Source organism: Grampus griseus (genome assembly GCF_964374135.1).
Source record: "Grampus griseus genome assembly, chromosome: 11".
NCBI classification, from domain to species: Eukaryota; Metazoa; Chordata; class Mammalia; order Artiodactyla; family Delphinidae; genus Grampus; species Grampus griseus.
The window spans coordinates 38626056-38649794 of NC_139005.1; the positions used below are offsets into that span (position 1 = coordinate 38626056).

Genomic DNA, 23739 nt, shown 5'->3' on the forward strand with positions numbered 1-23739 from the left:
CAGGGAGACGCCCCTCCTGTGTCCATCCCCGCCTGCTAGAATGTACTAGGATGTCTTCTTCCCAGTCCCATGAGGGGTGTGTGTGTGCGTGTGTGCGTGCGTGCGTGCGTGCGTGCGCGCGCGCGGAGCAGGCCAAGACCAAGAAAACCATAGAATGCTCCCTGTTTTTTCATTGGCCCCTCTCTTCTATGTCTCCTGGACTCTGAACTTCCAGGGAGCTCCCAGGATAAAGGATGCTGTCACATTAGCTGCAGGCTGATGCCCCGAAAGAAGCCCTTCGCATCCGAGAGCTCAAGCCTCCCGGTGCCGGGAGCACCCCAGACGGCAGGAAGGACACTCACAGCAGGGCCAGTTTCGCCTGAACGTCCACGGGGTCCAGGAGGTCCAATGGGGCCGGGGATTCCATTAGCGCCATCTTTGCCAGAGGGACCGACGGGGCCAGGAGGACCCTGCAGGCCGGGAGGGAGAAAGACAGTGAGAAGAGAGCCATCGACAAAGGGAAGGTCCGGGAGAAGCCGGGGCTGGTGAGGCTCATAGCTGCTCTCTTCCCAAGTCTTCCCATTTCTCAGTCATGGAACCCCACGCTGCTCTCCGTGTGGCCAAGAACCGGCAGGACGGCTTCACGGCTCTCTCACTCCCTACAATCCCCTTTGTAAAATCCTATTCCCAGGGAGTCTGTCTGACAGCCGAGAGCTGCGCTCGTGGTCGTCCTATGGCCTCAGGTACTTCTCTGGCCACAGTGTCACCAAGCCAGTCCCACCTCTGCTGCTGAGTGAGGCGCCTGAGCCCGAGGCTTCCCCAGAAGCAGCCACATCTCCCTCCTCACCAGACACCTGACCAGCACCCTGGTCCCACCCCGGAGGAAGGGTTCACTCCGTCTCACTTACTCTGGGGCCAGAAGGGCCGGCAGGACCAGAAGTCCCTTGGTCTCCAGCGGGACCCTGTGCAGCAGGAAGAGGCAAAGGTCAGAGGTCAGCACGGACAGGGCCCCATCTTCCACGTCAGGAGGCCTTCTTGAATACGTATATATACTGGGAGTTGGGGGAGCGCATACACGTCCCGCCCCTGCGCCCCTTCCATGTGCTTCTCCCTGCAACCCTGAGGAGGCCCTGCACATTTCTCAGGACGATCCCCAGCCGCCTTAGCAGCATGGGAAACGCCAGTGGGCTCCGTGAAGGGGGACGCCTTGGGGAACCGAGCACAGCCTGCGGCACTCACAGGGGGGCCGGGCAGACCCTGCAGACCAGTGAAGCCACGGTGTCCTTTCAGTCCCCTCTCGCCAGCCTCTCCCGTTTCTCCTTTGTCACCTCGGGGGCCTTGAGGGCCCTGGGAACAAGACACAAAGACACAGGTTTGGTCAGCTCAGGCCAGCCTCACCCGCGCCAAGGGGCCCCAGGTCCCTGCTGCCCCCTGAACCTGCCTGTCGGGGACCCAGCACAGGACGCTCAGATACTCACTGGCATTCCCCGGGCTCCAGCTGGTCCTGAGGGTCCCATGGGGCCTTGTGCACCCTGTGGGGAGAGTGGGGGCAGCGTCAGAGCACAGTCAGGACAGGGACGCGCCCAGGGCCTGGGGTGGGGGAGGGCGGTGGTGGAACGCTCCCTACCCACGCAGCCACCCTCCTCCACCGTGGCTTTTACTGACTCGAAGATACTCACAGCTTCTCCTCGGTCTCCCTGCTTGCCAACTGGGCCGGCGGGGCCAGGAGAGCCAGGGGGCCCTGGGGCTCCGGGGGCACCCAAGGGACCGGTCTCACCACGATCACCCTGTCAGGAGAGAGGTCTCCGGCTCAGAGAGGAACGTTCCAGAAGAGGCAAGGAGAGACGTGATTCTGACCCCAGCCCTGCCAGGCCAATGGAATGTCCTCCCCGCCCCACCGTACTCACCTTGAGTGAGACCCCGATACCCACCTTGACTCCAGCTGCACCGTCTCTGCCAGGGGGGCCGTCAGCACCAGGGCTTCCCTGCGCAAAGGGAAACACGCCATCAGAGCTGCCCACCATCCCCGCCTCTGCTTCCCGTCCTCCCTCAGGAGCCCAGGTTTGTGCCCTCCCTCCAGCCAAAGCTTCCTCAGCCAGCTTCCTCCTGCCTCCCCGCCGTGGGCCCAGCTCTTAGTCTCCGTGCCCTCTCTCTCCCATCACCACCCTCCCATCACATCTGGGCGCTTGGGCTCGGCCCATCTGTCACCCCCTTCTCCAGGGCTCCCCTCTCCCTAGAACGGGCTACCCCACAGTGGATCCCACTGCACACCTCGCGTCCAGGTTCACCCGCAGGACCAGTCAGGCCAGGAGGACCCACGGGGCCAGGGGGACCTCGGTCTCCAGATGCTCCAGGAGCTCCCTGCTTGCCAGGCTCACCCTGGGGGACAGCGACAAGGAGGATGAGTGCGCGCTCCGAGGTCCCTCGGAGCCCTTCTGGGGAGGGCGCTGACTGCGGGTCAGTTCAGACGGTGCGGAGCGGTGGCAGCCTCGGGGTGGCCAGGCCACCGAGAGCACCAGGTGAAGAGCGTCCACCTGAGCCAGGCGGGGCCCAGCTCGCCCGGAGGAAGGGGCGTCCCCACTCACCGATGGGCCGGGCAGGCCGGGGAATCCTCGCTCACCACGCTGCCCCGGCAGACCGACGATGCCCCTCTGACCGGCCAGACCCTGGGGACCTGGAGGACCGTCGGGACCCTGAGGGAGGAGAGGAGGGAGGTGAGAACTTGAGAAGTGACACGGAGCCGCCCCCCGCCCCTCCGTGAGGTGGCAGCTGCCCACTGCAGGGGTCAGGACACTTCTCTCTGCAGCGCCCGCCCCCCCCCGGCAGTCCCACAGTCGTGCTCCCCCCACTCTGGGCTCTGTGAGCCCACGTGCCCTTCACACTTCTGCTCCAGGGACCTTGGCCCTGGGCTCCCCAGCCTGGGGTGGGACTTACAGAAGGACCGTCATCTCCAGGCTCTCCCTTCTCGCCAGGGGGTCCGGAAGGACCTTGGAGGCCAGGGTCACCAGCTCGGCCAGGGGGGCCGCTGTCTCCTCGAGCACCTTTGGGACCATCTTTTCCAGAAGGACCAGGGGGGCCAGGGGGTCCAGGGTTGCCCTAGAAGGAGCAAATGCGGGACGTGAGAACTCATCTCACCCTTCACCATCCTTCCAGGCTGCCAAAGCCATGGTGACCCTCTGGGGGCTTCCTCCACCGTAAGGGCAGCTTGACCCCCACCCCGGGCTACCTCTTCCATCTTCTCTCCCCCGTGAGCTCTGGCTTCAAGCCAGCCTGGCTTCTCCAGCCTCTGCACACTTTCCTTTTTCTGATCGACCTGGACTCCCTCCTGCCTCCTTCCCTGTGGCCTCAGTCCCACCACCGGTCCTCAAGGAACAGCTCCAGCCTCACCCCTGGCCGCTAAGCCTCTGCGCCCGCTCCCTCTGCGCTTGGCAGTGTTGGTGAGCTGGGGGACTTTCCCCAGGAGCAAGATGCAGACATCCTTACAAAGCACAGTGTGCTCAAGAAGTGTGCGTCCACGACGAAAGCAACAGTACCAGCCCTGTCCTGCCCACGGAGCCAGAAGCCCGTGGCCAGCAAGAGGGCCCCCCGCCCTGCTCCCAGCTGTCTGCAAGGAGAGCATGTCCCTGTGGTCAGTTAACTACTGTTCCCAGGAGTGGGGATGGGCACAAAGACGTGTGGGGGACTGGGCCAGACTCTTCGACCCCTGCCTGTGCCTCCCATGCCTGGAGTTAGGGAGGAAACAGCCGGGGGCAGCACTTACATTGGAACCTGGGGGTCCGACGCGGCCTGCAGCTCCGGGGAATCCGGTGGCTCCCTATGTGAGGAGAGGAGGACCCTGAGGACCTCAGACCCTCAGGAGGCCCAAGAATCAAATTTGGGGGCGGGGGTCTCATAGGCTGGTTTGGAAAGGAGCAAGGGCTCACGGCAGCCAGGGGAGAGCTAGAGAGGGAGAAAGGGCCCCAGGTCTGGCCACTGCCTCGGGCAGCTGCAGCTTCTCAGCCTCCAGCCCCTGCAGGGGGAGGATGCAGTGGGGCAGTCAGCGCTGTAGGGGCGCCCTCTCTCCCACCGGCTGTGGGATGGGCTCTGTGTGGGAGGGGCTCGGGCTGAGAGGGAAGGAGGTGGGGTGGGGTCTCTGGGGCCAGACCTCCTTCCTGAGGCCCGGGGGGGTGGGTGCGAGAGAAGCCACTGCCCCTGCAGTGCCCTCCACTCGGCCCAGTGACGGTGGGACGGGGGCCTCACTCACCGGGGGGCCTTGAGCGCCTCGGGCTCCTTTAGGACCAGTCACACCAGTAGGACCCTGGGGAGGAAGGAGGGAGACGGTGAGGCCCGGTCGCCCCGGGGGAGGGCTGTGGGCTTCTGGGCGCGGGTCCCTTCTGAGCCCCGTGGACTCCTGAGAGCTCGGTTCTCAGAGATGCAGCTTTGTCAGCACTAAAATCCCAGCCTGGAGAGGCTGTCACAGGTGGGCCTGCCACCCCGACCCACAGGAGACTCGTGCTCTAGGAGATCTCGGGGAGGGCAGGCCCATCAGGTGTCCTCAGAGCCAGTCCAAGGTCTCCCAGGAGACTGGCCGCTCTGCCCCAGGCCATCTGTTGCTCAGGGAGACCCAGCGGCTGGTACCCTGTGTCGGCCCCCAGCCACACACCCACACCCACACCCACACCCGCGGCTCTGAAGGCCAGCTTAGCTCCTTGAACCTTTACCCCTGAGCACAAATTCCTCCTCCCTGCAGCCTCCCCTCCTGTGGCTGCAGCAGCAGGCTCCAGGGTCTGCTGGGTGGAGGGCCCTAAACACAGGCGGGCAGCCCCAGGCCTCCTAGCCACCTCTGCCTGCCCAGGCCCCTCTCCCGGGACCCAGCACCGCCTACCGTGTGGGAGCGGTTTCGGGGGGGAGCTCAGCATTACCCACCTGAGGCCCGGGAGCTCCAGAGGGGCCCTGAGGACCCGGGGCACCGGCGTCACCTTTCTGGCCAGCCTCTCCTTGCTCGCCTTTGGCACCGGGCTGGCCGTCAGCACCCTGTTCCGGGAAGGAGGAGGCCAGTGAGTGCGGGCAAAGGGGCCAGAGACTGTGTGAGTGTGTGCGTCCACCCTGGGCCTGGACACCGAGTCTCGGGTAGGACTGTCACATCGCTGTGGAGATGCGGACGCGGAGGAGCCACTTCCCTCTTCTTTAAATCCTGTCCTTCCCTCCCCCACAGGCGGGAAGGTGTCCTTTGGGAATGACTCGAGCTGGCCAGAGTGGAGGGCATGGGAGGGAGGGAGGGAGGGTGGACAGAGATACTCACAGGAGGACCAGCAAATCCAGCGGGCCCGGGGGGTCCAGTCTCTCCACGTTCACCCTGTGAGAGAAGAGGGCCGGGAGGGGTGAGGCTCAGCTGCCGGCCTGCTCTGTTCCCTCCTGTGAGCCCAGAGCCCGCTCTGGCCCAGCCTAGCCTACTGCACAGTAACCCTCAGAGAGAAGGGGGTCGGGAGGCTCTCCGTCCTAAATAAAGGGACCCAGGTCAGGAAGCCTCTCACGGTCGGAGGATCTGGGGACCCGAAGGCCCTCCACCCTGATCACATCATGGGGGGGGACGTGCCTTCCCCCTTCCTTTCTCATCTCTCCTCCCACCCCCAGGCCCAGAGGGCAGGGTGGGAGCCGTGCCCGGGGTGGGGGGGGGGGCCTGCAGGGCCAGGCTCAGGGGCAGATACTCACCGGGGCGCCGCGAGCACCAGCAGTTCCTGAAGGACCAGGAGGTCCAACTTCTCCCTAAAGTGAGTCAGCGGGTGGGGGGGGGGGGTGGACAAAAGCCAAGGATGAGGGATGTAGGGTGAGAGGGGGCCCTTCCAGAGCAAAGTGCATCCAGAGAGCCCTGACGGGGGGACGGGGGCTCTGGTCTCCCCTCTGACCCGTGGCGTGTTCTCCCCTTGTTGCTTTGGCCATACCTGCACCTACTCGGGGCCTTTGCTGAAGACACCCATACCCCCATCCAACTGCTTCCCTCGGTGGTGCACACAGCCATGACTTTGCCTCTAAGAACGAGCCCCCACCCTCCACTCCTTGCAGCCGCTGCAAGGCAGGAGGCCGACAGGTATCGAGCGAGGGGAAGAGAGAGCAGTCTTTGGCAGGAGATGAGAAGGAGATTCGTTGGGGGAGGTGAGGCAGAGCGAGGAAAGGGATCCACGACTCACCTTCTCACCGTTGGCACCAGCCGGGCCAGGGGGGCCAATGGGGCCAGTCAGACCCTGGGGGAGAGAAGGCGGAGTGAGGGGCAGGGAGAGGCAGCCAGGGACGCGGAGTCCAACAGGGAGCCTGGAGACGCCGCACCCAACAGACCTTGGTGTACCCTCGCGTGACCCCCAGAGCTCCCTCTCACCCTGGGGCCCCCACTTTTGACAGGGAAGTCCTTGTAGTTGCCCAGCCCACAAAACTGAGATAGGAGCAGAGACTACGCTCACACACTGCCCCTCTGTCCCCTGAGTGCATGAGGTCCCCTGCATCTGTCCCCATCCCAACCCCAGGGAGCCTGCAGCCAGCATCCACTTACCCGTCCACCATCCTTCCCGGGGGCTCCCTCGGGGCCTTTCTCACCAACATCACCCTGTGGGATAGAGAAAAACGGGCCACCTTAGGGAGCTACTCCAAGATCCCCTTTGCCGGCTCAGTGCCCCCCCTGAATGGGGCTCCAGGCAGAGCTCAGAGCCTGGCCAAGAAGGATTTGCTGCAGTCTCAGGGTGGGTAACGGGGAGTAACAGAAGTGAGACAGAGGGAAGTGTCAGGGCAGGATGTCACTCAAGGTCAAACGGAGAGCCTGGGAGCAGTCTCCAAGTTCCTCAAGAGGGTAACGGGGACCCTCACCGCCTGGTGCCGTGGGGAGCGGGAGGGAGTGTGGGGAAGCCCAGCTGTGGCGGAAGCGCGCTCAGCCTGGTACTCACCCTGTCTCCCTTGGGCCCAGCGATGCCAGCTGCTCCTCTCTCACCGGGCATCCCCTGCAGACCTGGAGGGCCCTGAGCCCCAGGGGGGCCACCTGGGCCAGCTGCACCCTGCGGTGGGAGAGGAGTCTGTGGAAGGCAGCACTTCCCCTGGGCCCCCCAGGCCCCAAGCCCCCTTTCCTTCCCTTCCTCCTCTGCCCAGACCCCTTTCTGTCTCATCCTCCATCCCTCCCTCCTTCCATCTTCATCCCCCCTGAGCCCCCTCCCCTTCCAGTCCAGAGGACCCCCGCCAGCAGAACCCGCCTCACTCACTTTGGGACCATCAGTGCCAGGAGTGCCAGGCAGGCCGCGGGGCCCCTGGAGGCCCTGGGACCCTGGAGAGCCACGTTCCCCTGGGAAACCTCGTTCACCCTGTGACAGAGACACCAAGGAGGAGTCAGGCAAGAGAGATGGGGCGGAGGCCCAGAGAGAGAGGAGACCCAGGACGGCTGTGCTGGGATGCACGGCAGAACCACACGGGAGGGAGCAGGCCCAAGGAGGCCGCGCGGGAACAGTGGACGGGACACTCACCCTGGGACCCACGAGGCCGGGAGCTCCAGCTTCACCAGGAACGCCCTGAAGAACGAAGAAGGATGTGTGAGAGAGCCGAGGCTTTTCTGTCCCAGATCCTCGGCGGAGCTGCCCTCCCGCTGGGGGCTGAGCTCAGACCTGGGCAGCAGGTCCTGGACATTCCCTGGCCTCCTGGGGCTCCTTGTGCCCACTCCTGCCCTTGCCTCCTGGGCATGAGAATAGATCTTCCCACCTAAACAGGCTACAGGTTCAAAGAGCCCCAAACTCACCTGGTCACCTGGTTTTCCACCTTCACCTGGGGGACCAGGCGGGCCAGGAAGTCCCTAGAAGCCAAAGTGACTTGGTTAGGAAAGGAGTGTGTTTGCTGCCACGCCCTGCAGGGAGGCCAGCACAGTGCGAGAGCAGGTGTAGGGGAGGGGGTTCAGGGAAGACTCATCCCTGGGTCCCCCTCAAGGGGGCACTGCTGCTGCCCCAGAGCCCTGCGTGTGGACGGGATCCAGCCGCCTACCTGGAACCCAGATGGCCCAGGAGCACCCTGCTCGCCTCGTTCACCGGCAGGTCCCTGCAGAGGAAGACAAAGGCGAGCTGAGCCAGCCCCCAGAGAATCTGGGAGCCTCATCTAGGCCTACAGGGGCCTGGGGCTGGCCCGCGGGAGGGCAGGCGACACCTTGCCTCACTGCCCAAGCAGGGTGTGCATGCCTCGCTGTCCTCCCACCAGTGACCCGCACCCCTGACAACCCCGAAGGGGTCCAGGCTGCCTCCTGGGACGCCCTGCCTCAGCTTAGGCTGGGTCAGGTGTCCTGGATCAGCCCAGATCCACACCTGTCAGCTCCCTTACTCCCCACCTCTACCCACAAAGCTCCTGCCCACGGGCCACCTGGAGAGGCTGGGCAGGTACTTACAGCAGGTCCAGGGGGGCCTGCAGCTCCTGTCTCACCATCTTTGCCAGGGAGACCCTAGAGGGGAGAGAAAGGGGTGATGTAATGATACACTCTTCTTCAGTTCTACAGACCCCAGGACCAGGCAGGTGTACTATGTGGCCCAGAGTTTCTAGATGATCCCCTGCCTGAACTCCATTTCCACACCTTCCCTTCCTGTCCTTTCCCGGCCCCCTTCGTTCCCTCGGTCCTTCTCAGCATGGGAGCCTCCTCCATCTCTCTGGGCTGCTGTCAGCGATCAGAAGTCTCCCCGTGTGGACTCCCAGAGCAGCATGGGCTCAGCCGCGGGAATCCACGCGGCCAGCTAGGGGCCCCAGAAGCGTGCCATAGGGCTGCTCTCTCCTTGCAGGGGTCCAGCAAACGCTAACATGGGCAGTGGGGAGGGTACTTACTCTCAGACCAGGAGCACCAGGCAGTCCTTTCTCACCAGCTTTGCCAGGCTCACCCTGGAAGAAAGAGTGCAGGGCCATAAGGTGGAGGGCTGTGGTGGGAGCGGGGGTATGGCCAGCTTGGGAGATTGGGGCTTGAGGTCACTGCCTCGCGGGCAGCAAAGGCCAGAGCCAAGTGTCAGCACCTCTCTTATGCTCAGAGGTGTGAACTGATAGCGCTGCCCCGTGGATCAGCATCATGGCTGAGATGTCCCAAGGGCTCTAAAGAGCCCTGGGTTTCCCCCGATCACGTTCACTGCTACGGGGCGTGGAGGTCCAAGCTGCCCGGGGTACCATGGATTCGCTCATCGTGGCCCTTGGGATAACTCTGTTCAGGGCCAGCCCTTTCCCCAGGGGCAGGGAGGTAGGAGCACCATATGGAAGGAAATGGAAGGGCAGGTGATTACTTACATTGGCACCTTTGGGGCCAGGGAAACCCATGACACCAGGCTGCCCGCGAGTCCCCTGAGGACCTGGAGGTCCAGGGCGACCATCTTCACCAGCGGCTCCCTGAAAGAGAGGACACCATTCTCAGAACACGGACGCTCGACCACATTTGTCCATCCGGTATCTACTAAGCGCTACTACGTAGCAGGCTCAGGGCTGGGCACTGGCCGGACAGACAGCACGTGGGATTGACCGAGTTCACGAACAGCAGCCCACACAGGCCCCATCGGCAACAAGGCGCTCCTTCGCTTGTAAGTTTTGTCCCTGAAAGTGCACATCGTGCTTTGTCTTCCTCCAACAGAAGGCCCAAATGCACAAGGGGGTGGCATCTTCAGAACTCACAGCCACCGCACAGGCCACACCTGGCCCTAGTACCTACCATCTGTCCCCCACCCCAACTCTCAAAATTCACGGGCTGCCCCTACCCAACTCCTGTCTCTTTTCCCATCTGCCTCCCCAAGGATTTCCCCAACCCTTCCCAACGACCCCAGATGATGGACTTACAGAAGGACCAACTTTGCCTTGAGGACCAGCATCACCAGGGCGACCAGTGAGACCCTTTGTGTAGGGGAGAGAAGAGGATGGGTGTCAGGGCAGCCTCAGGACCGCCCAAACCTGGCAGCACAGGGGCGGAGGGACCAGGTGGGGCAGGGCATGAGGGGTCTGTTCAAAATCAGAAGCCGAGGACAAAAGCAGCTCTACTACTTACCCGGGCTCCAGGGAGGCCAGGCTCTCCAGGACGGCCAGGGTCACCATTGGCTCCCTTGGGACCAGCAAGACCACTGGGCCCTCGCTCTCCAGGGGCTCCCTATACAAGAGGAGGCAGGGGGTCAGCAGAAAGCCATGTGCCCAGTGATGTGGGGACCCCAGCCCCTGTGCCCCGACTCACCTTGGGACCTGCCAGACCATCCTGACCTGGGAACCCACGGTTGCCAGGAGCACCCTAGGGAGAAGTGGAGAGGAGAGACTGAGTCAGGGTGGCCCCTGACCCAGCCGCGGCTGCAGAGCCTCGCCAGACCCCAGGGGGTCCATCTACGAACCCGCCAACCATAATTTCTGTGGCCCAGTAGCTACGGCCTGCAAGATTCTGAGCGATTAACTTCTTGGGCCTGTCCCCACCTTTCTGGGAAGGAGCTGCAACTATTTCATGCCATCCCGGAGAGGGGGCGTGGAGAGACACAAAGAAGGAGAAGGCTTCCTATCCCCATGGTGGTGGGTGGAGAAAAGAGAAGTAGGACGTCTAGGAGGCCACAGACTTGGCAAAGACCCAGAGCCACAGGGACCGGACTTGCATCTCCAGGTCACACCCCAATGAGCGTGGGGACTCCTGGCCCACTTACTCTTTCTCCAGGGGGACCAGCGGGCCCAGCACCACCAGGCTCTCCACGGGCCCCTCTTTTGCCTTCTTCACCAGCAGGACCGGGGGCTCCTTGGGGACCAGTAGGGCCCTGAGAAGCAGCACAAAAGAGAAACAGGGTGAGTCTTCGCCGGGCCCTGGGGCGAGCACCAGCCTGGTGTGTGGAGGAAGTGGCTGTGACTATTGTTTCAGGGCTGGGGGACCTGGGGAAGTGAGGCCACAAAGGATCAGCGTTGGTGGGGGGAGAGCAGAAGTGCCCCAGGGGGAAGAGAGAGTATAAAGTTCAAACTGGTCAAGCTGGTCAGGCCAACGATGGGAGCTGAAGCTGCAGCAGCTTCTCAACCTTGTCATATCTCGTCTCCGACATGGCCTGAGACGACCCGGATTAGGGGACAGAGCTCCTGCAGAGGTGGGCAGTGGGCCAGGCGTGGTGGCCAGATACTCACCGGTTCTCCCTTGGGGCCTTGTTCGCCTTTGAAGCCAGCAATACCAGGCTCACCCTTAACAAAGGAGAAAGGCAGGTTCTCACACTCGGTTCTCTCCACGGCCCTGTCCCTACCTCCCGAAACCCTTAAAGGCGCCCCACCAAAGGACATGGTGTGAGCGCAGGAAGGAGGGATGGCGGTTTTGACGCTGGGGCGCTTGGCCTCATCCTGGATCTTACCGTTTGACCTTTCGGGCCCAGAGGACCAGTTGCACCTTGAGGGCCGGGTGGACCACGGGGCCCAGGGAAGCCGGGAGCACCAGCAATGCCAGGGGCACCCTATCAGCATGAGCAGAGAGAGAGGCATCAGGAGAGGAGGCAAGGAGGGACTGACCCCACCGGGAGGAGCTAAGTCCAAGGGCAGCACTCACAGCAGATCCTTTAGCTCCAGGAATTCCATCAGATCCAGGGTTACCCTGAAAAAGGAGACTGTCATTATAAAATAAGCAGCGAAGAGTAAACCCCAGCCATCTCCTAGCCCTCCAGGCCCCAGGTCCAGGGGCTGCAGCAGCAGCTGTCCATTCCAGGCATGGCCCTGTTGGACATTTCAGGAGGAGGATGGGCGATGGAGGGAGACATGTCTCTCGAGATGGGCGGGGGGTGGCAGGCATTCAGCCAGAATGAAGGTTTCATGATTGAGACGCCACTTCCCTCACAGCTAAGCACAGAGTCAAGTGTGCCAAGGCCTCAGACCCCAGACCCTTCAGGCGAAAGAGAAACTACACTTACAGAGGCACCAGCCGGCCCGGGGGACCCAGGAGTACCAGCTTCACCCCGAGGACCCTGGGCACCTTCAGGACCTCGAGCACCGGTGGGGCCAGCTTCACCCTGGGAAGAGATAGGGAGGGGTGGAGTGAGGGCAAGTCAGGGGGACAGAGACCTCGTGGGCCAGCAACAGCTCAGGGCAAGCCGTACACATGCACCAAAAAGCTGAGCCCTGCTCCGGAGCACCTGGGTTCCCACGTGGGCCGCCTGGCTGAGCTTGCCGCCCTGATGACTTCCGACCCCACCCACTCTACTCTCCGTCTGCCCCCTATCCGGTGACCACCAATGGCAAGCACACAGTGTCGTGCCTGGGCGTCGTGCTCGTCCCGTCAGCACTGTTCAGAAAAGCCCAAGCTGGGGGACCCTGCAGCCCAGTGTCGTGGGGATGATGGACAGGTGGCTGAGGTGGGCAGGCACCTCCACCTCCCCTTCCCTTCCTATTTTCTCTTTTACGAGGCTCTCAAACAGCTCAGCTCGGGGCATCACTGGGCTTGCATCTGGCTGATGTGTGACCCAGGCTCCGGGCCAAGCCTGTCTGAAGGGAGCCAGAAGCGAGCGGGGTCCAGCACCCCAACACTACTTTTCCCAAAACGGCCTCCGCTTTTACTTTCATTTTTTCCTGAAAGTTACAACTGGCTGCGATCTAGGCTCTCTGGACAGCAGAGCCCCTGGGGAGGACGGATGACCTGGAGGGAGGGCAGAGCCTCCTCAGGTTTCTTCTCAGAACATTCTTGCTTTACTGCTGTAATTATTATTTTCTGAAGGTCAGGCCCCCTCACCTTCCGCTGTCCCTCTTCACAATGGGTCTCCTTCACCCGGCTCCTGGGGCCTCAGACACTGTCTGGTTGCCATGGAAACCCCAGGAGGGAAAAAGCAACCCGATGCCAGTGACCGCATGGAGGTTCCTTATTCATCTCCTGGCGGGCACCAGGAGAGAACTCCCAGGGACACACGCGCATTGGAATCCCTCCTGGGCCACAGGGGCCTTTCCCTGAACTGGCTGGCCTCCTACTGGCCTCTGTTAATCCTTGGAAGAACTCTATGAACACGGCTTGGGAGAGCCGAGGCCCCCAAATGAGGCAGCGGCGAGAGGGAAGCTTGGAACCGTCTCTGAGCCCATTTCCCTCCGACTCTCTTCCGGGTCTAAGTCGGCGGAGCTCTGCCTTCTTCCCTTTGGTTCCTGGTCTTCTGCTCCCTCCCAGGTCTCAGGTGTCTCCCCACCTTTTGCTGCCTGGCCCCACTCTGAAGCTGTAACTGTATCTCTAGCTTTTTATCATCCCATCTTACTCTCCCTTCCAGCTGGTGACTCTGCCAAGTGCCTGGCTTTTTCCTCGTTTTCCGTGGAGAGTGGAGGTGGGGAGGGGGTGGGGGACACGCCTCCGCAGGGAAGGGGGTCATCCAGGGGGCAGTCAGCAAGGGCTACGGGGAAAGCGGGCTTCCTGACACAACGGGCAGGACACGCACCTTGGCACCAGGAGCACCAGGGAAGCCAGGACCGCCAGCAGGACCCACGGGACCCTGGAGGAAGCAAGTGGATGGAGAGGTGAATGCTGATTCCGGGCAGACTCTCTCCAGCCTCCAGAGTGAGACCCCCCCCCCGCCACGCCTCACGTGCCGTCCCACCTTTGTACCAATATTACCCTACATCCCTGTGGCCGAAAGTCCCTGGGTGAAAACTGTCCCCACTGCTAGTGTCCCCAAGCCTGGCTTCACAAGGCAAAGCAGGTTTCTGACTAAATACATGGTGAGAAGCAGGCGATTTTCACCTCCCTCTCTATCCCTCCTCAAGAAAACTACCGAAAGGGTGGCTGAGGAAAATGACCCGCTGCTTCAAAACTTGTTCAACGTGCTCTTGCAGTAATGAAAACTTATTTCTCCTCCTTTCCAGTAGAAGCCAGAGCATGGCCTGCGTACCGAGTAAACACTGCAACTTCACTGGGCTGCTGACTGGGACGCAGGCAGACCTGCCTGGGCTGAAGCGAACTTACCGGAGGCCCTGCGGGGCCAGGTTGGCCATCGTTGCCCCGAGCACCCTGCGAGCGAGAAGGAAGCAGCCACCGTCAGAGGCGCGCGCACGTCCAGTCCCTCCCTGCCTCAGCCCAACCCCCATGGTACCCCAGGGCTGAGCACGAGGCTGGCAGGTCCTCCAGGGTGGCTGGGAGAACCGGGAGGGCAGCGGGCTTGTTCTCAGCTTAACAAAACCTGGGTGATTTTCCAGCTATTTCATCATTTCTTTTTTTTTTTTTTTTTTTTTTTTTTTTGCGGTACGCGGGCCTCTCACTGCTGTGGCCTCTCCCGTTGCGGAGCACAGGCTCCGGACGCGCAGGCTCAGCGGCCATGGCTCGCGGGCCCAGCCGCTCCGCGGCATGTGGGATCTTCCCAGACCGGGGCACGAACCCGTGTCCCCTGCGTCGGCAGGCGGACTCTCAACCACTGCGCCACCAGGGAAGCCCTGTTTCATCATTTCTTAAACTTCCGTTTAGACCCCAAGTATCCCTAACTTCAAGGCTGAGTTATCGTTTAAAGATTCGGTGAACTGGGCCAAAGGAGAGCGAAACAGCCAGGCATAGACCCTGACTGAGCGCCTCCTGCCTGTCACAGCAAGAAGCACTCTCCGGACTCGGGTAACCTCCCTGGTTACGGCTCGGTTAACCCCAGGATCTGCGCCCCACCATCCTCCAACCCATAAAACCACCTGCTTCTATGGAAAACAGAGACGCTGCAGGACATCTGCCAGCAGCCCAGGAAGAAGCTCTGTGATGGGGACAGGACACCGGGCAGAGCCCGAGGACCACATCTGCCCCAGGACTTCCTTCACAGGAAGGCAAGGCTGCCGGCATTTCCTCCACAGGACTTGCCCTTTGAGGGTTTTCTCCTGGGTTTGTGGTGAGCACCCCTCGTGCCTCTCTCAAGGCCCCTCAAGGCCCAGGGGACCGTCAGGCTAGGTGGAGCTGGGCCTGGCACCTGGTCCTTGGAGGACCTCGGCCGAGCCCCGTCTGCCTGCCTCTGCCTCTCCTTGGAAGCTGAAGAAGGATGCTTTAGGGGGAGCTCCTGTTTTAAAGAAGACTCAACTCTTCCTCCTGGCTATGGTCCATTTCTCCTGAGACTCTCCCCGTTGACATTAAACAGGGAAGAGACGACTTAACCGAAGAAAGTGTCACGGGGAACATAAAGCCTCAGCACTGGCCAGAGCCCCTTCTGGACTAGCCTGGCCGCTTCAAGAAGCACCCACCCTCCAGGGGTCAGCCAGAGGAGAGGCCTGGGCTGGCCGTGAGTGAGGGGGAGCTGCAGTGCCGCCCGGGAGGCCAGAGCTGGGCGGGCATCCAGGGCTCCTCCTGCAGCAAGGCTGGGGAGTGGGCACCGTCTGGCCCAAGGTGGGGGGCACGTGACCACAGCAGGCAGAGGCCAACCCAGCCCAGTCTCTGGCCAGGCCTTGAACCCTGACCTGCGCTTGGAACTACGTGACATTGTCAATCTTCTATGCCTAATCCTGTGCACACCCTGCCAGCCTGACTACCGTGGGGACAGGAATCAGTGAGAAGGAGCGAGAAGCAGGGTCTACGGTGCCTGGGAAGGAGGGAAAACAGGGATGCAGCTCATCTGTGCCCCTCACGGAGTGTGGCCACCGTGGCCCCCACAAGCCACGTCTTGACAACCTGCCGAAATCGCAGTGTTTCTCGGCAGGTCCAGCGCTCTCTAATCCCCTCACACAAAGCGACCCGGGGACAAGCCACTTCAACAGCTCTGGCTGACAAATGGGGGTCGAGGCTGCTTGGTATTTCACTGACCTGCTTTTGAGGGAAATTTCTGCCAAAACAGATACTTTATCTGGAAAGCAGTAAAACCCAGTGAAGCTGATTTACTTTGGCCGGTCCTGCAAGGACCCGTGAGGAGGGGCCTCAGGGCTCGGGTGGCTGGGTGTGAAATCAACAAGAGAGCATAATCTTTCTTAAACACAGCTTTCATCGCATCACTCGCCTGACCAGGCGCCCACAAGGGCTCTCGATTGCTAAGGGATCAGAGCAAAACACCTGCACCCTCCACCATGGCAAATCCCCGTGCTCTTAACTTCCCCCATTAACAAGAGGCCACCAGAGTCTGAGGCTGCAAAGTATAGTTTGTCTTAACCTATTGAACCGTTCGGTGCCTCGGTTTCTTCTCCTCTAAAATGGGGAGGACAATAGAATCTACCTCACAGGATATGAGGGAAGATTGGATGAGACTAAGCATCTCAGGTATTAAACAGAGGGAGTGTCCGTGAAGTGGTGGCCACTGGTATGTCATAGTGTCACCAGCAGTGCACCAATGTCAAGGATGTGAGCTGACCCTGGACTGTTAAGACTTTTCTAGGGCAGCATCTGAGCAACCAGAAAGAACAAAAAGGAGCACAGTACTCTAGCCAACTAAAGTCTGTCCATAAATTGGAGCGGGGTTGACAGGGAGCAGGTGGGGCTGTTGAGGGGATTACCTGAATAATCGAGGCTGGTTAAGGATACTCCTGCCCTTACCACCCAGCCCTCCCATGGCCCACGCCCAGTCCCCCGACTGCAGACCCAGCCTGGGAATTTGTGACGGGCATACTAGAGTGAATCCTCACGGGAGGATGATACCCTCTACACCCCGCAGGCTTGTTTTGAGGGTCAGGCAGAATAACCCTAAATGCAAATGCCTCGTAAACTTGAAAGTGCTGGACAAATGGTGGCTCTTGGTCTTGTCAATTGCTCACCGCAGCGCCAGCAGGGCCAGTCCGTCCTCTCTCACCAGGCAGGCCACGGGGACCCTGGAACACACACCAGGACAGCACAAGCATGAGTTGACTCAAGGACACTCTGCACCATCACTTAACCTGCAGGCCCTTCCTGGACACCTGAGGGGAGGGAGCGTGCAGTGCCCAGGAGGCAAAGGTGTGGATGCCCCTGACCTCACCTTCCTGATTCAGGACGCTCCTATCACACCAAAGGTTCTTCTGCCACAGCAGAGCACACAGGTGCGCCTGTGGTTACCTACTGGGAGCCCTGTTCGAGGCACATCTTGCTTCTTGCAATAGATGAGCTCCCCAAAATGTTGAAAATAAACGAAATTTGTAAAAATTGAAGCACGCCTCAAGTGTGCCAACAGGGCTATTTCAAGGAAATGTTGGTGAAACCTCGACCAAATCATCTACTTGATACATTTTGCCTTTTGCTCATAATCAGATCAATCTAAAAAACTGAGTATCTACTTTGCATAAAGGGAGCCATGGCATTTACGGTGAAGCCACCTGCCAGGCTTTAGAAGGTATCTGAAGAGTGTCTAGAGAGGCCCTCCCGGGGGGAATGCTCATATACTCACCATTGGGCCTGGAGAACCGTTCTCTCCCGGGGAACCACTCTCACCCTGGAAAAAAGAGGCAGAGGGTCAGTGACTGGGACCCCAGTGCTAGCCCCCAGACAACTCCCATGGAAGAAGCTGAAAGCTCTGGTCATCTCAGCTAGCACTGACACCCCCAAACTTTAGTTCTGTGAGGGACAATTCCCAGAGCTTTCCAGAACTGCCGTTCGTACATTAGGACGTAGGACTGGCTGTCCTAACCCAAGCTGTTCAGGTGCCCTAACTCCACTGAGCTCAGTAGCATCTCCCCATTGTCCGTCCCCCATCCCCGTGTGCTTCTTGGTCCTTACCTTCACACCTGGAGCACCAGCTTCTCCCTTAGCACCATCTAGACCTGGGTAACCCTACGGGACAAGAGAAGACATTCAATCGCACTTCTGGGGAAGCCAAATAGGAAGATTCATGTCCTCAAAAGCCTTTTTCTCCCTTGGTCAATCCCTTCCTTCCAACACCCTCAACCCATGATACTTACTCTGTGACCTTTGACACCAGGAAGGCCTGGGGTTCCTGGGAAGCCGCGAGCACCCTGCAATCCAAAGAAGAGATTCTCAGGGCACCGAGCAGAACCAGGTCAAGACTGCCCTGGGCTGCTACAGAGCCCTCAGAGCCAGGGAGCAGTGGAAGCCCAGTACTGGGACCATCTTTCAGTCAATCCCAGAATCCCCTTCACTGTGCCTCACCCCTTCTTATGCAAAGTGGGTCTGAACAACTCCCATGTAGGATCAGAGGCATGGTCATCAGCATGAAGGTGTGATGTACGTGGAGACTGCTGGACCTTTAGGAGTGAGCTAACGGAACCGGGTGAGCTGGGCGGGAGGCCCAGCTAACGGAACCGGATGGGCTGGGCGGGAGGCCACTGCCTCGGCTGCAAGGAGGGAGGCTCTGGGAATGATGCTGGAGGCTGGGGAAGGTGGGGCTTTACCTGAGGACCAGGAAGGCCTCTCTCACCAGGTTTTCCAGCCTTTCCAGCTTCACCCTGAAGGGAGAGAGATGAACCTCAGCTTCCTCAGAAGACACGTTAGCACAGCTGGCACACTCCGGAGCCCCGTCTCTCCTCCCAGCCCGCCATGCCTTTGCCCACCTGCTTCCTCATCTCCACCCCGCTCCTTCAGGTCCCAGACTTCCCCGAATGCCTTCCCTGGCTCACCGTGTCTTCTCTCACACAGCTGCCTGTGCCCTGGGCAAGCTCCTCCGTCCCCAACCCCACGGCCTCCAGCCTCCCCTGGTGGGCTCCCTGTCTCCTCTCATAGGCACTGCTGACTGGCCTAGGGCCCCCTAACCTCAGAGACTTTCACTGTCTAATGGGATTCACGAGTGCCAACTCTTGTCTCTTCCCTTCGTTTGCATCCCTTGCAGACATCCTGACTCAGGCTGAGCTTTTCCTAACTCATTTACAATTAAGATAATGTTGGGCTGTTGAGTGTTTCTTTCTTTGTTTTTCCTTCTCTACATCTTTCCCCTTGTGTTTTCCCTCTCCCTTCTCTCACTTCTCAATTTCCCTTCCAGGAGTTAATGATGTTTTAATTAGTTCCCTTCCCAGTGGGTCCAAAGCAGTCCCCAAGGCAATTGCAAGCTAAGTTGCCAGTGGAAATGTGGACAGTAGGCGGAGTCCGAGTCTCCAACAGACCCACTCTGCCCCTCAGGTTGCCTCTCCCTTGGGTCAAGCCGAGGGTGCCTCCGTATCGCTGCCCAGCACCCCCTCTCTGGGCCCTTTCAAGTGAGGCGGCCACTCGTTTGACTCCTCAGGTGTACTCACATCGTCACCAGGTTTTCCAGGGGGGCCAGAAGGGCCGCGGGGACCCATGGGACCCTACGAACGAAATAGGAGAGTTTAAGAGATGGTTGGAGGGGGAAGACACCCAATCAGTGGACAAAATTTGGGGATTGTAGCTTTTGGAAGCTAGTTCCTCTATAAGGAAAAACTGATGGAAGAACCCTGGGACTTCCCTGGCAGTCCAGTGGTTCAGACTCCATGCTTCCAATGCAGGGGTTGCAGCTTTGCTCCCTGGTAAGGGAACTAAGATCCTGCATGTGGGCAGGCCGCGCAGCTTGGCCAAAATATTCAACCACACTCCAATTAAAAAAAAGATGGAAGAACCCACTTTGTGCTGAGAGAGAGCAGATCATAGTGGGAGGCAGTGGACAGCACAGGCCAGGGGTGACCCAGAAAAAGGACTGAGATGACAGAGTCCTGGGTGGTTCTTGCCACATCTGGCTCTCTGTTCCCCCAGAGCTAAGAGGGGACATCTGGGTTTCCTTTGAGCCCTCCACCGCGGAAAGTGCTGGGCAGAGCCCGGGAGGCGACAGGATCGGGGTCGGAGCGGTACATCATTGGAAGCTCCCCCCAAGGAGGGCAGGGCCCACGGAGGTACTCACAGCAACGCCGGGTTCCCCAGGTTCACCAGGGTTGCCTTGAAATCCTTGAGGTCCCTAAAAAGTAAGGTGAGGACACCAGGTTGGCCCCCCGCAAACTGACATCAGAGAGCTTGAAAGCATCTGTGTCTCCACCTTCCAAAAGGAAAGGCCCAGTACTTACGGGAGCACCAGCAGGGCCTGGAGGTCCCCGAGGTCCCATGGGGCCCTGCATTGGAACAGAAAATGAGGAGCTTTACTGGAAATGCTTCACCCACAGCCTCCAGGGTGCCACCTCCTCCCAGCCAACAGCCCAGACAAAGGACAAGGAGTTACTCTGTGAGCAGGGGGCCTGCAGTGGCCGCCCCCTCTCATTTCCCACTCCCCTCGCAACAATCTATTTTTATTTATAGGTACCATTTGGACAGAGAAGCTGGCCTTGCTTTCCCCTGGACGGCAGCCATGTTTACTAAAGTCTGAGTTTCATTTAGCCTGTGCCAAGTGGGAGCTGCAGGGCTGAGAGTTCCTGCTGGAAGTCTTGTGGATGCCGGAGAACAGTGGCTGCTGTCTGCATTCTTCAGTTCTCATTCCAAGAGCAATAGCAACTGGCCTTCTGACAGATCAGCCTATATGCCTCTCTCCATCCTCATTCTTCTTAGTCACTCCAGCGCATCATTAAAACTGGCATCCATCGCCGTTAAAACCCAAATGCTTTGGGCTAGCTAAATGGGAGGTTACGTAACTGTTGGGGAAGAGCTGCTCTAAGCAATTACCTGTAAAGTGAGGTTGTCAGAGTCCCTGGCTCTAATAAGGGCCACCTCTTGCCATTTTGGCTGCAAAGAACTGGTGTTTTTTTCTTACCATTGGTCCCTGCATTACTCCCAACTGGGCGCCACCAGCCTTCTCATCAAATCCTCCAGCCATCTGAGCAGCAAAGTTCTGCAAATAAACCCAACAACATGAAAAACTTGGGAGGCCCTGTGCTTTTCCTACTTGGCTAGGTTAGCTATATCTGGATAGAAAATACTCTATTTAGAGAAATTCTAATTGTTGGAGACTAACCTAGCCTTGATCTGAATTACTAATGATTCCTGAAAAATTGTTTTGGAAATGGGTTATTAGATGACAGTGGCATAGTCATTTCCCTGGGAGATGAAGTGTTATTTGGAAGAGTATCCATTACTTGCATTTCATTTTATAAGTTTTTAAAAAAAATTCTAAAATATTAAATACGTTATTTAACATAAATTGAGAAATATAACTAAAAATATCACTTTTAAAGTTTCTTTTTTTCTTTTCCAAGACTTTAATGCCCAGCAAAAGACTAAAATGAACAGTCTTGAAATATTTTAACAGGGGATGTAGTAGGCATCTATGAGCCATTCAAGTTTAAAAATTTAAATCATAGCAAACATCAAAATGGCAAACCTGCAAAAACTGGGCAATAATATAATTTGTTGATTGGTTTGATTCCAAAAATGACTTTAGCCACACACCTTCGCTCAGTGGGGCTCTTTCATGAGAATAAATAATTGCTTGGAATGTACTTGGCAAAGATGAAGATTCAATGTCTTCCAAGGACAGCGGTCACTCTTCTTCCAGGGAACTACAAGTGCCCAGTCATCCTCTCCCCCAAGCCCCACACCCACTCCCAAGAATCAGCCACACAGTACAGACACCAGGAAGCCAGGTAACTGAAGACTTGCTTTGCAGAAACCCAGTGAGTGAAAAAAGTCATCCATTAGCGCCACAGTCTCATGCCTACTATGTGATTCCACTAAATTATAGGCCTGGGGGAGAAGCCCATGGACAGACTGTGTACACACTGCTGGCAGCCCTGGGAGCCAGCCAGGTGAGTGTGACTAGCAATTTAGAAGCCACGCTTCTGGAGGGACAGACTGAAGGAAGGGGACATAAGGATACTTACTCCACCAAGACCAGGGGGGCCAGGGGGGCCAGGAGGGCCAGGGGGGCCAGGGTTTCCAGGGGTCCCAGGCTCTCCATCTCTGCCACGAGGTCCAGGAGCACCCTTGGCAGAAAGAGAAAAAGGCCCCAATGAGAAGCAGTGTTTATGCAAGAACCATCTGTCTACAGGCTGCCCTTGAGGAGGTAGGTAGTCAGTCATTTGGGGAGGGGGGGAGCTTAGAGAACCTTGGCAGTCCACAAGGGTCAGACAGCATTGTTTCTCTACTCACTTTTTCACCTTTGTCACCACGATCACCTCTGGGTCCTTGTTCACCTGCAGGTCCCTGAAAATGAAGAAAATATTGAGATGACAGCCAGACGAGGGGCCTGCAGTTCAGTAACTCAAGGAAGACACGGAGGAAGGGGTTTCTCCCTTTCTTACCTGAGGCCCAGGAGGTCCTTTGGGTCCTACAATCTGTGATAGAGAGACCCACAGGACGGCAAGTTAGAGGGAACCTCAAGGACATGACCCAGTTAGAGCAGCAGATGCAACGTGGGAGTATAATGCGTACTTACATCCTTGATGTCTCCAGGTTCTCCTTTCTGTCCCTGAAACACGAAACACTGTCAGGATTGAGCCAAGCAAGCCCACCAAGCCCCAAGCACACAACCTTGCCCAGGAGCCCTTGCATCGAGATGCCCTCTGAAACAGATCCCTGTTGATGTCTAAAGACCACAGGCTGAATGAGCATAGCACTGCTCCTAGAGAAGGAACTATAAAGGCAAAAGAAAGCTCAAAACACAACAAAAATCCTCACCTTTGGTCCTGGTTGCCCTGCAAATGGAAAAAATAGAGAAGGAAAATGTAAGATTCATGAGATGGTTACGTACAACTTCTTGTCACTTAGACACTCTTGAACGGATCAGACAAAGAAAGGGACACAACCAGGGAAGGAGGCAGCTTCCTGTTACTCCACTGAACCCCTCTGTTGGGGTGTTAGGGTCACTGGGGTCCTGGAGTTGCTGAGGTCCCATGAGGAATGGAGATGACGCAGACTTTGTTATTCGAAAGGCAGTCAGCATGCACAAGAACGGAGCAGGGGTGGTACAAAGAGAAAAGGAAGAATTTAAGATCTAATCAGCCGTCTAGAAAGAAAGCACCCGAAACTGGGAGGTTCAGTCTCTTCTCTTCCTCACAGGGTAAGAAGCCCCTCCGTAGCCCAAGCGCCACCCCACCCCCCACCAACCTCCTCCACCCCAGAAGAAGAGTTAGGCAGTTGGAAAGGTCTTACATTCAAGCCGGATCTCTGTGAAGCAAGCACAAAAAACAGCAGAGCACAGGAGTTACAGAGGGCCTTAGAGCCAGTGCCACCCCGAGTCAATAACCCCTTCCCCCTCTGCAGCAGCGAAGTCGTAAAGGTGATCAACGCTTCACTCACACAGGTCCCCTCAGAAATGATCTGGGAATCTGGACCATCAAAGCAGCTTCCCCAAGCAGCTTTCCAGGGTGGGTGAAGTGTTAAGGAAAGGCAACTGCTCGCTTCCCTCTCAATTGTCTTCTCTACTTGAGCAGGAAGGGAAAAGTGAGGGCCACCCAAGAGGCCTAGATGTGTGTCCCCAGCCACCCTACAGGGAGATAGGGCATGTGTTCCAGAGCTGAGGAGGCGTCACCTGCACACCCACCAGCCCTGGCTCCAGCTGGGAGTTAACAACACACCAGGGTGCAGGCACGCGGGGCTCTGTCCCAGCCCCATCTCCGCCCTTCTCCTAGGAACTTGCTTCTTAACTGGCAGTCAACGCCAACAGAGGCAAAACCAAAAGGAAACCGCCACGCGTGGTCCATATTTCAAGAAGGGGGCCTGCCCTCCCTGTCTGCCCGCTGGCCAGCAGAGCTCGCTCCACACTGAAGACCTTACGTCTGAGGCCTTCTACGGAGAGGCCGAGGTGTGGGTACCGGAGGAGGAGTTAGTCTGCGGTTTGGCCAGAAGGAGCACTGCATCTCCACGGTGGCTCTAGGGATCTGCAGAGGTGATTCCAGTGAGGATACCTGCGTGGAATCACCTCTGTCCTCCATGTCTCGGAAGCGTAGTGTTTGGGTGAGGAAGGACCCCTCTAGTGTGTCGGGCTCACTCAGTGTCAACCTGCAAGCGAGAAATGGCCTTTCCTTTCAGCCTCAGCTGCTGGGGTCCCATGGATAACCAGCCCCTCTGCTTCGCAGAGATGACCGGCATCTATG

At 58.7% G+C, this 23739-nt stretch overlaps 1 protein-coding gene across 1 annotated transcript in view; it reads right to left on the minus strand.

Moving 5' to 3' along the window:
* COL2A1 (collagen type II alpha 1 chain) overlaps positions 1-23739 on the minus strand; it is a 30568-nt gene that overhangs the window by 2508 nt on the left and 4321 nt on the right. The window contains exons 2-49 of the mRNA XM_082665094.1: positions 22322-22338; positions 22080-22112; positions 21946-21978; positions 21794-21847; positions 21526-21627; positions 20460-20537; positions 19783-19827; positions 19623-19676; positions 19003-19056; positions 18169-18222; positions 17719-17772; positions 17537-17590; positions 17208-17252; positions 16603-16656; positions 13865-13909; positions 13341-13394; positions 11841-11939; positions 11483-11527; positions 11292-11390; positions 11074-11127; positions 10611-10718; positions 10160-10213; positions 9980-10078; positions 9775-9828; positions 9235-9333; positions 8788-8841; positions 8360-8413; positions 7966-8019; positions 7727-7780; positions 7458-7502; positions 7200-7298; positions 6891-6998; positions 6503-6556; positions 6147-6200; positions 5671-5724; positions 5261-5314; positions 4885-4992; positions 4223-4276; positions 3740-3793; positions 2914-3075; positions 2565-2672; positions 2251-2358; positions 1911-1964; positions 1659-1766; positions 1458-1511; positions 1219-1326; positions 888-941; positions 342-449 (exon numbers count right to left, since the gene is read on the minus strand). Of these exons, the coding sequence (XP_082521220.1) occupies positions 342-449; positions 888-941; positions 1219-1326; positions 1458-1511; positions 1659-1766; positions 1911-1964; positions 2251-2358; positions 2565-2672; positions 2914-3075; positions 3740-3793; positions 4223-4276; positions 4885-4992; positions 5261-5314; positions 5671-5724; positions 6147-6200; positions 6503-6556; positions 6891-6998; positions 7200-7298; positions 7458-7502; positions 7727-7780; positions 7966-8019; positions 8360-8413; positions 8788-8841; positions 9235-9333; positions 9775-9828; positions 9980-10078; positions 10160-10213; positions 10611-10718; positions 11074-11127; positions 11292-11390; positions 11483-11527; positions 11841-11939; positions 13341-13394; positions 13865-13909; positions 16603-16656; positions 17208-17252; positions 17537-17590; positions 17719-17772; positions 18169-18222; positions 19003-19056; positions 19623-19676; positions 19783-19827; positions 20460-20537; positions 21526-21627; positions 21794-21847; positions 21946-21978; positions 22080-22112; positions 22322-22338 (3305 nt within the window). The remainder of the gene's footprint in view (positions 1-341; positions 450-887; positions 942-1218; positions 1327-1457; positions 1512-1658; positions 1767-1910; positions 1965-2250; positions 2359-2564; positions 2673-2913; positions 3076-3739; positions 3794-4222; positions 4277-4884; positions 4993-5260; positions 5315-5670; positions 5725-6146; positions 6201-6502; positions 6557-6890; positions 6999-7199; positions 7299-7457; positions 7503-7726; positions 7781-7965; positions 8020-8359; positions 8414-8787; positions 8842-9234; positions 9334-9774; positions 9829-9979; positions 10079-10159; positions 10214-10610; positions 10719-11073; positions 11128-11291; positions 11391-11482; positions 11528-11840; positions 11940-13340; positions 13395-13864; positions 13910-16602; positions 16657-17207; positions 17253-17536; positions 17591-17718; positions 17773-18168; positions 18223-19002; positions 19057-19622; positions 19677-19782; positions 19828-20459; positions 20538-21525; positions 21628-21793; positions 21848-21945; positions 21979-22079; positions 22113-22321; positions 22339-23739) is intronic.